Below are 17,397 nucleotides of genomic sequence, written 5' to 3'. Positions count from 1 at the left end.
AAAAATAAAATGGACCTCAAAGGTCTCATTTAGCCGGCATAAAAAAGCAAAAAGTGCAGCATGACTTCACAATACCTTCACAAGTCAAATGATGGCACAATAGAAACATAAACACAGCAGCTGCTGTCCAAATTGGGCCGGAATGGCTCATAAGCAGTTGGTTTATGTGAGAATAACTTGGTTCATAATGACGCATTTGATAGGTCCCCTGTGAATCTAAATGCACAGCTCTAAATTAGGATTCAAAGGACTGCAGTGGTAGATTAGGGCAATTACAGAGTGAGCTAATTGGAAAGAGACTAATCTACTAATTAAGACCATTTACTGCTGATTAAATAATAACCACCGGGGACACATCACCATGTAAGTGTGCCTGTTGGGCAATGTTAATATGACTTTGCATCTGAGGGTATTTTATATAGATGGTAGTGCATGGTTTTTGATCCCTCATATTGTACTCCTTTAGACTTTAGAACACACATTTTAATTTGAAGACCCATTGCACAATATTTCAAACCGATTTTATAGTTCAAAGGAAGTTGTACACATGCACGCCCCAGTAGACAGTGCTCCTCTTGTGTCAGGAATTTTTTGCTTATTGAGTTGAATGAGCCGACAAATCTTTAGTTGGGCTTGGGAAATCATGCACATGGTCCATTACTGAGGCATAAACAAGCAAAATAAGAAAAAGAAAATGTTTGACATTTGGCAAATTGTTTTACCTGATTATGAAAGTTTCACTGTATAGTGTCAACAACACAATATTACAAAATATCCTAGAGTGCATTCTACATTTTTCAAAACATTTAACTTTTAAAAGGATAGTTCATTCCTTAAGAAAACTTGCAATCAATAACAGGGTAAAAAAAGACATTGTCACCTTTGTGCAGACAATCAGTTATGAACATGTTTGTGTAAAAAGACATTGAACGTGCAGATCTAACATGAGTTTGTCAGCACCCCACATGTTCACTTTTTGAACTTAAAATAGAGCAAAGGAGAGATAAGCAGAGATAAACGTATGTCTTAATGAAGACAGTGGGGCTGCTGTTGTTTGGCTTTGATGTGTTCAGAGTCTGTAAGAAGAGGGAGGTGTGGAAGGTGCAGTGCTTGATGTTGGGAAGGACCTCCACCTATAGTCTCCTTAGCTTCCACAGTCTAGACCAATTTATCCTCACAGGAAGTCTTAGGTTCATTAAAAGCTCTAATTGAGTCATCGTACTTCAAAAATACTGCTTTCTGTTTTCAAAAAAATAAGACTAAAATTGGGATTCATCAATTAAAATTTACTGGCAACCTCCTTCTATGATAAAAGAAAGAATTCTTTGATCTTCTCTTTTAACAATGTAAGGAGGAAGTCTTTATATTGTTTATAATGGACAAACTTATCTTTTCAAACGAAGAAAAACTACTTTAGGTAATAGAAAGAAAGGAAAAGTGATTAAGGAAACAACTTTTGTTTACAATTAAAGTGTTAAATCTGAGGTCTCCGCTTCTTTGCAGTCACCATATTTTGCCATTTATTAGTTCCTGAGGCAAATCAGAGGTGAATACAGGTACATCCAATATTTTCTCCTGCCTGTGTGTTTTCAATTCAATTTAATCCCAAAAATTTCTGACACAGAGAAGAATATTGCAGATGAGGTCTTTTGACCAGGGTTGTGTAGTTATTCACTTGGATGGGGTTAGTAGTGAAGGAAACAATCCCTCGCAAGTCTCCAGCACACAGAAGAGCTCAAAAACATTAAATGTGCAGGGATGATTCCTAACAAGATCTGCATCTTCATAGTAATGTTATTCTGAAAATTAATGAGAAGTTTTCATTTACAGTCTAATGGTAGATAGATAAAACTGCAGTCATGTCCTTCAAACATTTTTAAAACGCAAGTAGAACGGGTACGTTTTCCCAGTGTTATCCAGTCTTACTCATTGGGTAGTGCCATAGCAGCAGTAGCTGGTCTTCTTGTGAAGAAGCCCTGGCCTATGCCAAAAAGTAGGGGTGCAGGTGGCTTCCACAGGACACTGGAAGGGGCAGTAGCTGTGGCCCTTTGGTAGGATCCCAATTTCGCAGGTCATCCGATGTGACGTCGAGAGTGACCGACTGAAAGGGACCGTCTCGGGTTACGTATGGTAACCCTCGTTCCCTGAAGGAGGGAACGGAGACGTCACGTCCCGTCGCCACAGCTCCTGTACCACCGCTGAGCGGCCGGGTCACCGGCTCGGCTCCTCAGTGAAAACCTGAATATGCGCTGCATCTGCTGCCTACTTATACTCACGCTGTGATCAGCAGCAGCTGGATGCATTAATCGCATGCCAATGTGCATTGGCTCGTTTAGTTTACACTCGAAGTAGATTGGTCCCTCTAAGCGAGATCCCAATTTCGTCGGTCATCCGACGTGGCGTCTCCGTTCCCTCCTTCAGGGAACGAGGGTTACCATACGTAACCTGAGACGTTCATTCAATATGTGTACTATATTCAAAGTCATACGATAGCTTTGTGTGTAAGACACCTTAATTTAAATAATTATTGACTGAAAATCCTCTCCTCCAGTGAGCTGTTTATGTCTGTGACTGGATCAGTCCAAATTATGGACAGATTTTCAAAGAATTACATTTCTGTCTGTTCCTCCCACATAGACACATAAAACTACTATAAGTATATCCAACCTTACTTGGATAGTACACTTATATAAATTTATATATATACATTATAGCAATTCTCATCTGCTTGATTGTTAATATAATGAAAACTATATTATTGCACACTCACAGCTCTATATACAGAATATCCTACTTTAACCACATGCATACAGTATACTCATATTAAGCAATATATATGAAATATAGCACATATCAACTGCTTGATTGTTTATATTGTTGCAAAACTTAAGATATATTATCACCCAACTCTTTTATAAAGTTGGATATTTGGGTCGATATTTACCATATAGTGAACACTCAATTTCTTATCTTGTTGCAAAATCAGTACCAGCACTTCTTTTTTTCCACTTCAAGCACTGTGCAAAATGTAAACTATATCATCGCCCAATTCTAATCTAATATTTATTGTAACTGCATATAGAAAAGAGCAACCAGCACATTCTTCAGAATTCACATTCTGTGTTCCACCAAAACAAAGAAAGTCACACAGGTTTGGAATGACATGAGGTTGAATACATGACGAAAGAAATTTCATATTCAGCAGAACTATCCATTTATTGACTGCTGTTTAGTGAATTTTTAACAGCTAAATGAAAACAGGCCATGCAAGGACTCATGATCTAAAAACTGCCTTCAAGATCTTTTTTACATAGCACTCCACTTTTAGGATTATCTCAAATTCAATAAAATATATTTTTAGGCCTTTGCGATTTTTTCATCCCAATTTAAATATGCATGATCTGAGGAAAGATTATTTGAAAAATCTCTGAAAAAGCTGCATCACTTTGGCTGTCTCAGTCCCAGCAGACTCTTGCGTTGTAATACTAAAATAAATGCTTCACACGTCAAGGAATGCCAACTTACAGCATCTTGCACAAAGTTCTACTTAGTAGTTCAACCCTTCTGTTATCTTCATTTTTCACTCATGTGATTTATGTTCCCTGAACTCATACTGATGCAAAACCACAGTGAATATGAAAACATTTCAGATTGTTTTCTTGTTTTCAGAAACTATCAACAATCACAGAGTTTGACAATTTAATTAATTAACATTGTATTAGTTTTATATTGAATGTAATATTTTATTCAGAAGGCGTCAGCCGATGATAACATGCCCTCGTGAACTCTTCGGAGTGCAATTCAGAATAGCAATTCAGATTGTTAAACTGCAAATTGCTCAGTTTGCATGAGGCTTGATTTGAAAGTCATAGGCTGAGCTTTTGAGTACAGATGTTTGTCACAACTGACCATGTTTCCTGCCAATCATTTCTGATTCACATCTAAGATATTTAATTATGCCTAATGAGAAGCTTTGCTGCAGTCATCAATAATAAACGAGCAACTGGAAAAAAAAAAAAAAACATCAACATAAACTCTCCCTTGAGGCACTGCAGTAAACTTGAATATCAACACATTTTGCACTCTCAAAAATAACACTACATTATTCATTTATCCCAGCTGCTTTAGAGCCAACATTATGCAAGTTTTCTTTTATAACAGAACTTACATGAATATAAATACAGACGCATATGCTGATCAAATTATATCGAAAAGCACAGTAATGTCAATCATTTTTGTTATGTTTTTTACGCACCATTTAATTCCCCATTTTCCGGAAACCGTTCCGCCGCTATACTTATCAATAATCATAGCACTTTATCACATACTTCCACATATGCTGTGTCCCCACTTCACTGTTTATCCAAGCAGCTTTGAAGATGAGGGAGACGTTGTGTTTGATCAAAGCAGGGATGGGACAGAGTCCCTTATTAGCATAATATTCATGCAGATCAGAGTAAGTGCTCCATAATAGGGCCTGTCGTTGAAACAAATTGCAGGCGTAGCTCTCAGCAATGCCAACCAGAGTGCCACAAATTCAAATCGGATTTAGTTGCAGTGGAATAATCAGAGTAGGCGAATTACGCTGTGATGAATTCCTAATATTTCCCCAGAAATCTGGAGAGCCCCTCCAGGGTCAACTACATTTTGAGGTGAGACACAAACAATTTGCCTGAGATGTATTACATTCCACCCAGATGAGTTAGGAAATTGGCCACCACGCAGAGTCAGTCAGTCCTAATAGGAATCCTCATTTCAACAACTTCACAATGGTGAATTATGTGGCCATGGCTTTTAGGGTCATTTACTGAAGTTTCAATACACCCAAGGCACAGGGCATGTCAAAATTCAATTGTGAGACTTACTTGTTGCTGCTTATAGTATCATGCAAAACTGAATAAAGGAATAACATGGGCTAGATTTAAGGTATTTCTCTGGAGCTGCTGTTATATTGTGGGTGACAGCTAGACATAATAGCTAACCTTAGTCTAGTGTTCGTGGTCATGTACAGTATTCTATTTACACATTTTTGTTTTTTTTCATTGTCACTTTTTTTTTTTTAATTAACTCATCCTGTCATACTCGTTTGTTTTAAGTCAGTTTTACTCCGACTGAAATTACTATGCATATATATATATATATATATATATATATATATATATATATATAGTATATATAAAGTGTTGTTAATGTAAAATAAAATAAAAAACTCTGTTTTGACTGTTTAGTTATCAGATCCCAGTCAGAATCCCAGTAAGACATTTATCTGAAAGGTAAATTTACTCTATTTATATACAGAAATATTTACATATTTAATTGATCATATTTTAATTTAATATATGTCATAATAGCAACACTATGAATTCAAATTAAACAGTTTCACTCAGTTAGACTATTGGTTTTAATGAATCCGAAGATGTCTGAAATTTACATCTAATTCATGGAAATATTGAATAATAACTCCATTAATTACAATAAGTAATGAATTAAAAATGATAACACTAGTAACAACATGGCACTCTTACCCCAAGGCTAATTTTATTTTTAATTTTTTTACTTCAAAATGAAACCTATAATTTTTACTCCACAAATCTAAAAATACTGATGTGTCCCTATGTCCCTCGTAAAAATAAAAATAGACACAAAATACTTTAATATTTAAAATAATACAGTGTCTTTTCCCCTTGCCTTTATTTATAATTCTCTCTGTTTTAGTTATTATTTGTCTGTGTTTTAGTACATTGTTATGGAAAGAGCGCATTCACAACGTGTCTATATACTAGCATGTAACTAAAAATTCAATTTGATCCATTTGTGTCATTTTGTGCAGAAGCAAATTCAAGTATTGTGTTTCTTATAGGGCCTATATCTGATTATTCTCATATGTAAAGGATACATTTGGGTGAGCACTGATCAGTTTACTGTGTTCATTCGGTGTTCAGCTTCAGTTCAAGCAGCTCAAAGCGGGTCGACATTATTGACTACGAATGGATTGTTTGAAACAAGGAAAATAACTTTTCGATGCTTTTGCGTTTTTGTTCAGCAATTTTGTTGACGAGATTCTCATTTTTAAATTTGTTCCTTTTCCTTCTGCACATTTACATTTACATTTTCTCCTGTCTTCACTCGTGCTGTGTTTACTTCTCTTGATACGGGTCACATCGCAGTTGATGCTCAACAAAAAAAGTTAGGGCAGATGTCGAGAGTAACTAAGTTTGGTTGACATACAAACACGAGCGAACCTTCAGCTACATCTGTGAAGTTCGGGAAGACAGACAGGTACAGCGTTCTCTCACCTTCCTTTTTGATGAGATGGCTGTCAGATGTCTCTGTGCCTCCACTAGTTTACATTTGGAGTCCAAGTCTGCTTCTCACTACAAAGACATCTAAGACTCTCTATAATCCTCAAGGCCAGAAGGTGAAGAAAGTTTCCAGAGGTCAAAAAGCATGCGTAAACCTACGACTTTCACAGATACTGGTAAAGTTTACTTACAGGACATGCCAAAAATTCTTCTAATATCTCTCATAAATATTTAAGTTCTACTTGCTGTTTCAGTGAACATGTATGCACTCCTGAAAATATATGTCATTCAGTTTTTAAGATTTACACATTTAAATTGCATGACTAATGTTTGTTACAGTGAGCAATCTTTAAATCATCAATATTATGAATTCAGAATAATTAAAATAATCAATTAAAAATGTTAACTTCAGCTATATATTCTGACTGTATGTTCTGAGTCAAATTTATTGCGTATAACTTATAAATTAGGCCACTGCTGTTGTCACAGCTCAGGATAGACCAAGGGTGTAAAACTCAATTCCTGGAGGGCCGGAGCCGTGCTCCAACACATACTATACCATGTAGTTTTCAAATCTGAAGGACCTGATTAGTTGGATCAGGTGTGTTTAATTAGGGTTGATTCTAAACTCTCCAGGAACTGAGTTTGACACCCCTGGTATAGACATTAGTGAATGGTCACATGGTCATGTGATCTTCCGATGAGATGACCTGCTTCATGTAAAATAAACAGCTTTTATTATATTTATCATTTAAAAAAGTAGTCATTTCTTTGGGCAAAACTTTTAATGAGGTCAAAATGACTGAGTGCACCGTTAACTTACATCCAAAGGTAATATGATCTCATCTTTGAACAATTAGCTTTGCCTGATAAGACTTCACATCACAGCCTTCAAACAATACAAAATAAGGCTGGCAATTGATAATAAACAGCAGGATTGCGATGAGCCTGTTATACACATCAGCTTGAACATTTTTATTTAGTCTCATTTGCAGAAGCCATTAAGTAATAACACTTCAAGATAACATGCATCCTTTCAGCAATAAACTTATGGTATTCAAGCATAATAACAATAATGGAGAAATTGCCACGCCATAGTTTTTGTTATTTGCTTTACCACACTGGAATTATTCTTTATGAGACATGGTGCATAATAAAAAAGAAAATACAAAAACATAAAACAAAAGAAACCATCAGATGCTAAATACAAATACCTTGGCATAAAGACAGCAGAGCTTACAGAGTCAAATTATATAAAATTAAATGTTTCATTTGATTTTATATATACAATAATATATATATATATATATATATATATATTGTGTGTGTATATATATATATATATATATTACAATAATTTAAATATGTAATTTAATTTAAATATATTAATATTTTAAATATTGCAATTGCAAAGGATGTATTTCTAATAGTGGGTGGTCTCACAAATACTGTGCATTGAGCTATAGGGAACTCAAACATAGAGAAAATGGGATGGAAAAATCAGACTTCTGAAGGAAAACACATTCCAGGAGAAACCAAGGTCAGGGTGAAACATAACAAGAGGAACTGACATGAAAGTCTGCCTTCTACTTCCTCTGAAGACAGACAATATATTTCAGACATTGCTATGTTTCATAGTAATGGGGCATGGGAGTATAGACGCCTCTGTGTGAGGGCTAACGTTTAGATAGCGTTGCATCATTTGATTCTATAACGTAAGCCATACACGTCTTCTGTTAAAACGCGAAAAAGGAAGGGTATATTATTCTTATTCAAAACCATTCCTCAGATTCATTCGAATAGTGAAAAGAATCCCCTTTGTGGCCAAAGTTCATGAATATGAGTTAAGAACTACACCTCACAGACAATGCCGCTCAGTATAACGCCCTAAGCCATATCTTTAGAGAGCGAGTGCGCAAAGCAAAACACTTATGTCCTCGATTCATAACAGGAGGGAAGAGAGTGGAGTTAAATGAGTCACTGGATGGTGCCACTCTTAGATAATGGCCAAAGCCCACTGTGGGAGAGCGAGGAGAAAAAAGGCCAATAAAGAATTATTAAATGGATTTTCATCTTTCTGCCAGCACAAATGGTTGCTGTGCCAGGTGTTCTCCCAGCGGCACCTGCGGAATGATATTCAATGGTTCCTCCAATTTCAATATGACAATGCCAACAGCAAACGCATCACGTCCCTCGCCGCTGTGCCGCAGATACACTGAACTTCGTGACATCGGCTTGATGATCCAGTTTCGGCTAGTTTTTAATTAACCCGAGGGTCAGATCTCAAAGCACAGCACTTTAGGGAATTTTACTATCTAGATGAAGGACGGTTAGATACATCCACAGATTAGAGATATGGAAGAGATTTAATTGACTATCCTTTATGATACTCCAGAGAGGCGATGAATACGTGCACTTCCATAATGCTGAAATTGGAAAGTAGCCTGTACGTATTAATGTCAAAACACACACAGAAGTTCACTGCGTAATAATACCGAATGCTCTATTGGAAAAATCACCTAACTTAACGACGATATTGAATGGTTCCATCAAAGTCAATGCAAACGAAAGCACTTACTGTAGCTCCATTTCATGTTAAATAGACCATCATGAAAGCTGAAATTAGAGGTTTTGTTCCACTGTTTTCCCGCAGTTATTAATCATTCATGCGCAATGTCACGAAAAGTAGAAAGTCAATTGGAATGGATGTATTTCTGTAACACGTCTGTCTCGAGTTCACAGCAGGAGGCAGCCACATATCCTCACCGCCGCGGTTCACCAAAGAGCAAAAGTCCTCCTTGAACACATTGCAGAAAAACAAATACTGCCTTGATATCATACCGAACACAAACCCTCCAGAGAGGTGTAGCATATCCTGAATGCTCAATGATCTCATTAACCGCTGCCCATCACACAGGGAGGTGGAGGTCAGAAGTACACAACACGGTTGTAACCTTTTGTCTCCTGGCAAAATCAATGACTGCAAATTATATTTAGATTAGATATGGAAAGTGAGACCACTCATCTCGAGTGGCAGCTAAGATAATCATATACACATGCACTGGGGAAAAAAATTAAAATTATTGGTGTAGAAACTAATTTCACTCAGAAATTGCTAGTAAATTTCACAAACAATCAATTAAACATGAAATTTAGAAAAACTGGAATAGTATTTCCTTGTAAAATGCACTACAATATGAGTGGCAGCTAAGATAATCATATACACATGCACTGGGGAAAAAATAAAAATTATTGGTGTAGAAACTAATTTCACTCAGAAATTGCTAGTAAATTTCACAAACAATCAATTAAACATGAAATTTAGAAAAACTGGAATAGTATTTCCTTGTAAAATGCACTACAATAATCTTTTGTTTTGTTTACAACTTTGAAAAGCCAGTGTATGCATCTTCCCATAAAATAAAATTCATGGAAAGCATCCTGAAGCAAACCGTGATTTTCTCTTACATTTAATGCTCTCGAAACACTCTGAAACAACAGTGACTCTGTCAAAATCTCTTTCCCAGCAGACATCAGAGGAACTTTGAAGAGGTGCTGTTAGTGTCGATAGACTTTCCACTTCTTTTATTCTTTCCTTTTTTTCAATGTTAAATCCCAACCACTGAGTGGCTTTCATTCTGCTTTTGTGTCACAGATGTGACTCACGCTTCTATTCAGTTTGTCCACAGGGGCACACTCAAATGAGCTCTATTTTAACGGCATAATGAAGCTCTCTTCCGCAGCATCATGGGAAGTCAACGTTAAAGGTTGGTGTTTGTAATGGATATGCCACAAAGAGGCTCCGAATGCATCGCACAATAAATTAATATTGCGATTCGGATAAGACGTCAAACATTGTGGCTGGTTCTTTGTTCACACCACCAACATAGAAACAGTAGCCTGGGCTGATATTTGCCATTTTTTATGATATTTTGTTCTTCATCCTGCTAGGTGCAAGTGCAATCTCCATGCCAACAGCTGTGTTTTTGACAAAGGGAAGCTGGGGTGCGAGTGCGAACACAACACCACGGGGCCGGATTGCGCACGCTGCAAGAGACACTACCAGGGCCGAGCATGGAGCATGGGCTCCTACCTGCCCATCCCCAAGGGTACTGCCAATATCTGTGAGTAAATCCTGCCATCTCCTTCTCGACATGACTCATGGGAAAGCATAGTGCTCCATCAAGCACTGAAACGTGACCTTTTCAGTCGTGATCCAAATGACATTTTACTTTCAGAGCAACAAAAAAAGGACCAACAATAAGCCTGTAGGCAGCACATATTACAGAAACTTGGGTTTTTCTACAGCTCCAAAATGTATAACTAGTGGCGTATGGCAGGCCTCTGAAATCAGTGTTATTTTAGTATCACTGACATACTCTTATATGTTATGTGAATATTTTGAATTAGTTTTTAAGTTTTTAGTAATTTTATTGTTTTTAGTTTTTTGACTTTTTTATTTATTTATTTATTTTAATATTATATATTTTTAAATATTTAGTTTATTTAGTTTTTAGTACTTTAAGAAATGTTGCCTTGGCAACAAGCTGAAATAAGTTAAGTTAAGTTTATTTATTTTATTTTTTTATAGGTGGTTTTAGTTTAATTTAGCTAACTATAATAGTTTTAGTTTTAGTTAACAATAATAACCCTGCCTGAAATCAGGAGGTAAAGATATAAACAAAAGCAAGTACATAAAAAACATTTTCAAACATTATTGCATCATCCTCTGAAACTTACAGTTCAATTAAATGGTGTCATTTTCAACATTCTATTCATCAAAGAATTAAAAAAAAAAAATTACATTGGTAATAAAAAGAAACTGAGCACCAAATCATCATATTAGAATGATTTCTGAAGGATCATGTGACACTGAAGAGTTTAATGACTACTGTAAATTCAGCTTTGCTATCACAGAAATAAATTACATTTTAAAATATATTCATTTTAATTTTAGTAATTTTAATTTTAGTAATATAGTCATTTAATTGTAATAATATTTCACAATATACTGTTTTATTTATGTATTTTTATCAAATACATGCAGCCTTGATGATCACTACAAAGACTTACAAATTCTATATAATAATAATAATAATAATAATAATAATGTAATATAATATAATATAATATATTATAATAAAATATTATGCATGTCCGTCAATTATTTTCAGTTATTTTATGTTATGAGCTTTTGTGTGTGTGTGTGTGTGTGTGTGTGTGTGTGTGTGTGTGTGTGTGTGTGTGTGTGTGTGTGTGTGTCTGTGTGTGCTTCTCCCAACCTATGAGAGCCAGAAGTCATCCTCTTCTTTAGCTTCATCTTGACATTGAGTAGTGGCACATCTGTCAAGTTCTCAACCCAAGGCAGGGGGCTCATTGCCCTAATAAATCTAATGAAGTCAGTAACTGTAGCTCAGGGACAGCGAGAGGCTCGGCACTGTCCAGATGGTGGGAGGAGAACCCTCTGGCCCCCTCAGTGCAGGTCCACTCAAAACTAAGTCACTACCATCAAGCACAAGCCATATACTTATGCAGCCACAAGCAAAGGATGTTTTACGGGATGCTGCATCGCAAGGAGGAAAACAGAGGCGACATACCAGTTTATGAATGTTCTTTTCTGCATTCTCAACACAGCAGCGATGCATGCGTGATTTCGTATGGCAATGTTAGATTCAGTGCACCTGAAGTGCTTTTGTGTGAGGTGGTTGTCTATGAGGATACATGCTTTTGAAAGCCTTTAATATCGCTCTAGCCTTTCCCCCCATTATGAAGCCTTTCATAATGTAGGGGCAAATCTCAGACTGACAGCCAGTTATTAAAAACGCAATACCAGGACACATCTGTGCCCAACAGAGGAAACCAAGGACTACCTATATCAAAAGCAATATCAGCACCTGTTTTGGCAAGAAATCCACTATGCAACAGGCTTGCATATGAAATCCAAATAACATTACTACCCCTGCAGGTTTGGTGAAATCAATAGTCCTCGACTGTTGCATCATTCCCCTTCCCCGCAAATGAGCATGGTCGCAGCGACATGCCACTTCTCCTACGCTGCTCGTATTACATGTGAGGTTATGAAACATATGGCTCTCACATAAAGATACATTTGCTAAAAGTGCTGAATTTAATTAAGCTATAATAGCTTTCATCTGTCATCAAGTCTTCTGCCGTGAACACAAGTGCAATTTATCTCTATGTTAAGTATACAGGACCCTGCTCATGCAGATATATAGCTACATGTGGCCTTGCGTCTAATAATTCAGCTGGCAATGAAACCCATGTCTTTGTCTGGTGGGATGGGCTTAGAGAGTCAGGAGGGAACATTTTATGTGAGAGCAAATGTGTCCTGCTGTGCCTTTACACCAGCACCGTACTGTCAGACAGAGTAGAGGAGATTTTGTTTTTGGGTACACTGGCTTTTAACTAATGGGTTACTGTACATTTTACTGTACATCAAAATGCTAATCATCATGGTTGAGAATTGAGAATGTGTTTTAAACTCCAAATTATTTCCTGAGTTTAAATTGCATTTTTAACATTGCATTTAAAATTTATGAAGGGGACAATATATATTCATATACATTTCCCAGTGTATTTTTGTGATCATATGCATAACATACCTGTATGTTATTTTCATTAACATTAATAACAATTACAATTATTGTTATTATTGTTAATGAAAATAATATATATGATCACATTTAATTTAATTTAATTTAATGTTACTATTGTACTAATGTAATGCACTAATGTACTTGTTAATGTACTATATAGTATTGTGGAATTGATCGTATTCGTTCATGCACAAATGTCACATTAGCATTACATACAGCTGCATTCTTCATATAAAGCAAATATGCCTGAAATACTTATAATGCATGTGTGCCAGCCTTAACCAGGCAGAACCTTAAGATCTTGATTTTATGTTTGCAGAGGAGGATTGCTCTTGTTGTGTCCCATGTGGAAAGAACAGGTGCTTGAGAAGCAAAGAATTATGTGTGTTTGGTACTTTTGTGATAAATAAAATGTGTGTTGGTTTAATCAATGCACACTGAGCTCATCTACCAGCTGTCCACTTCTGCCTGTTTTCCAGGCTTGTCAGTCATAGCTCAGGTGAGCAGAATTCCCAATTAGCTTTGAGTCGCTAACGCCGAAATGAAGCCTATGATATGCTGTGAGAGTTGAATGCAAGAATTCAACCATGTCTGAGTCTGAACTCTTTTGGGGCTAAACATAATGTGACAAAAAAAATAACTGTTAATCGTTGTTGCTAGGTTAAGTATTGTACTAAAAACAATGGAAACTATAATGCAAAAGATCACAAAGTGCAAACCACCTCGGTGGTCTGTGGTTTTGAAGCAATTGCATGCTGAGATATTCAGTGCTGTTATTCTCTGAAAAGTGTCCTATAGACTGACTGCAGAGCAGCACGTAGGTGCACTGGATTGAAATGTCAGGCCTGTCATAATAGTTGATGGTTGAAAATAATAATATAACAAAAGAATCTGATGGATAGAAAAATCAAAGCATTTATTAAAGTGTGTGCTAACTAACAGCACCACTGATTAGTGAATGATAATTAACATAAAACACTCTGGCAGGCCGCATGTACTCTAGCAGTTAAAAGAATACTTTTTATTTACACAATTAATTTAGTAGACAAACGCAAATTGTGCATATGCATTTAATCACAAAATTCATATTTGTATTTATTTTAACTGTTGGAGGGGATAGTAAAGGAAAAACAGTCAATGAGTATCTAGAACATACCTGGAAACTTCAGTATGGTTTAAAAAATCCTATATACTGCCATTTGTGATGAAACGACATACATTAGTTTACATTTAGTGTTCATGTAATGTTTTACAACGTATCCCATAATTTTGTAATGTACTACTGTCCTTGACTTTTAGCCCTGTTTAATAAAAAATATAATTTTTATAATTAAAAATATTATTTAGAAATAAAACCTAACAATTGCTGGAAAAATAAAACATTTGTGTGTGTGTGTGTGTGTGTGTGTGTGTGTGTGTGTGTGTGTGTGTGTGTGTGTGTGTGTGTGTGTGTGTGTGTGAGCTTTTGAGAGAAAAAAGTGTATATATATATATATAGAGACGAGACAGAGAAAGAATATTAATAGCCATGTTTCTTTCCAGTTTTACCTACATTTATTTAATTTTAAAATATTATGATTAATTTAGGCAGCTGTAAATGTACATATTTTAACAGCTTAGTTTGAGTCTGATGTGTGTCATGTTCAATTAATGTTTTCATGTATTTAAAAAAAAAGTTATCAACCATTTAAATATAAACTACTGGCCCAAAAGTTCAAGAAAAAGAAGAAGAAAAAAACATTGTTGATCCCTGCCAATGCATGTGTGCTTTTTGAAACAAAAAACAGTTTTGTAATTGCCAGTGATGATACTATGGCACACAGATCTGCTTATTACAATCAGAGAGTGGCCAGAAGCATATGAGCTGGTGGGATTATGTTTTTTCCTCCATATCTGATGTCTTCACTGAAAACATGAAGCTGTGAAACAAGGTTATCACATATTTATCTGACTTTTTGAAAAGCTTCTGTAAATGTAGTTTAATTGATGCTAGGTCTTTCTTTTTTCCCAGGTATCCCAAACAATCTTGGCACCTCTGGTGAGTTTTTCCACTCATGGCATAATGAACATAATTTGTATTGTATTTGTGTTTTATATAGATAAGGATTCTTTAATATATAAAACAGAATTCTATCAAATATTCAAACATACTAATATAAGGTCTGGTGATAAAAGTGACTGAAAGCGAGTTGTGAACACTAGATTATTAAATAATACTGAATAAAAATAATAAATCGATTCTTATTTTTCATTTCATCAAGTTCGACCAAATGCTTCATCACTTGGAGCAGCAAACCGAAATCAAGGTAAGACTTTCAGAAATCATCTCATTAATCAATATAAGGTCTGGTGATAAAAGTGACTGAAAGCGAGTTGTGAACACTAGATTATTAAATAATACTGAATAAAAACCAATAAATAAATCGATTCTTATTTTTCATTTCATCAAGTTCGACCAAATGCTTCATCACTTGGAGCAGCAAACCGAAATCAAGGTAAGACTTTCAGAAATCATCTCATTAATGCCTGTAAAACATCTAACCACAGTTTTATTTTCCAGCATGAGGATCCAGAGCCTCATACTAACAAAGTGCCTTTGTTTGTGTATACTTTGATCTCCACTACGATTTCAGTCTAGCCTCAAATCTCAAAAGACTGTCCAAGAAACAGTATTGAGTGACTCATTGTCTGCAGTTAGTTTGTTGTTAGGTTGTTGATTACAAATATATGCTTAGAATCAGAAAGCAAGAACATAAAAAATTTTAAAGTTTTCATATTCAAAAACCCATCATGGCAACGAATTGTGATTTGATAGTTGCCGATGCTAGTCAGACGCTGCTAAAATGTATTTTGTCTCTAGCATATGGATGGTCTCAAAGCTTAAAGATGAACTAAAAGCCACACAACTCTTATTTTGATTTCATTGGGGCTTTAAGAAAAGAGGATTGAAAAAATGTGAAGGCTTCTCATTTTCAGCACTCTTGCTGATTGTGAGTGACAGAGAGTGGTCTCTTTTCTGTCAGGACCAGTAGCAGAACAAAACAGAGGATTGTGAGAATCTGTCTGGTTGTTCTACACCTACATCTTCTAGATCCAAACCCTCTGTTAGTAAGCAGCCAGCGGACAGTAGTGTTTAATGATGACCTCCCGGATATCAGGCTCTTCTAATAACCTCTCAAATGTAATTAGTCTCAAGTGTCTGTTTTCTTCCTTTTCATGCAATCGAAGAGAGAAAGAAGTGAGGGGAGAAAAGATGAGATGGCAGTAGGTTTATGTACACTGATTTCAAAGACTTGATTGATATTAATCTCTTGAGCAGATGAATACAGTAGAGAAACCATCACTCAGACCATAAAAAAGATTAAAAGAAATGCACAGGAAAGAAAAGTGGTGGAAAATATGTGAACTGGACACTGAAATTTGTTTATGAGTTAGAGAGTAGTAAATGCGAATAATCAATCAGGGGGAAAAAATACTTTATGTTATATGGGAATATGAGCAGAAGGCACAATACTCTGTTGTGATTGTTAATGAACTTTTCTTTATTTTATTCTAAACAAGTGGTTTTCAAATGGTGGGTAACAGCCTGAAAATGTATTACTGGTCTGTTCCCTTAAGAAAGAAAACAATGCTAAATAGATTTCAACTAACTAACACTATAAATGTGCATTGTTCAGATAAATAGGCTTATACAGTTTATACTATTTTGTCAAAATAAATTAAAACAATAAAACTACAATCGGTGATAATGTTATATCATATAATGTGTGTAAAATGGATAATTAAGTTGAGATTTGCTAAACATTACATTTAACCCTAAACCTAATAAGAAATTATTTTCTGTTTACTTTTCTAAAATGAGCAATTGAGGACTGATATAATTCCATATTAGGTAATCAATAATTACTAAATGAGATAAAACTCATTAAGAACGACTAAATAACTATGACATGTTAGAAATATTACCATCAATGACTACATTAATTGCTACATAATGACAACATTAACATTTCTGAAATGTGAGCAAAACTTTGAACATGGTCATAAAATGCATCACTAATTGCTCAAGTGTTACTTAGGTACTCTGCAGGAACTACTAGTGATCTGGACCATTATTTTAAATAAATTCATTAGTGCTGTCAAACGATTAATCGCGATTAATCATTTGACAGCACTAAAATTAATTCATTCATTCATTCATGTATTATTTGTTTATTTTTTTGTTTGTTTGTTTAGGTCCAGATCACTAGTGGTTCCTGCAGAGTAACATGTAACACTTGAGTAACTAGCAGTGTTAGGGAAAGTCACTTTTAAAAGTAATGCATTACAATATTGCGTTACTCCCTAAAAAAAAGTAACCAATTACGGTACTTAGTTACTTTTTATGGAAAGTAATGCGTTATATTACTTTTGCGTTACTTCCGCGTTACTTTTTAAATATGAGCAGGGCTTGATTGTTTTCAATATAAGAAGTTCTA

General features: G+C 35.4%; 1 protein-coding gene across 1 annotated transcript in view; it reads left to right on the top strand.

The window, feature by feature from the left end:
* LOC107553251 (netrin-G1-like) overlaps positions 1-17,397 on the top strand; it is a 68,676-nt gene that overhangs the window by 47,392 nt on the left and 3,887 nt on the right. Inside the window, exons 5-7 of the mRNA XM_016235420.1 lie at positions 10,254-10,426; positions 14,931-14,957; positions 15,370-15,414. Coding sequence (XP_016090906.1) covers positions 10,254-10,426; positions 14,931-14,957; positions 15,370-15,414 — 245 coding nt within the window. The remainder of the gene's footprint in view (positions 1-10,253; positions 10,427-14,930; positions 14,958-15,369; positions 15,415-17,397) is intronic.

Source organism: Sinocyclocheilus grahami, unplaced genomic scaffold (assembly GCF_001515645.1).
Source record: "Sinocyclocheilus grahami isolate Dianchi unplaced genomic scaffold, SAMN03320097.WGS_v1.1 scaffold467.1, whole genome shotgun sequence".
Classification (NCBI taxonomy): Eukaryota; Metazoa; Chordata; class Actinopteri; order Cypriniformes; family Cyprinidae; genus Sinocyclocheilus; species Sinocyclocheilus grahami.
This window is presented reverse-complemented; position numbering and strand designations above follow the sequence as displayed.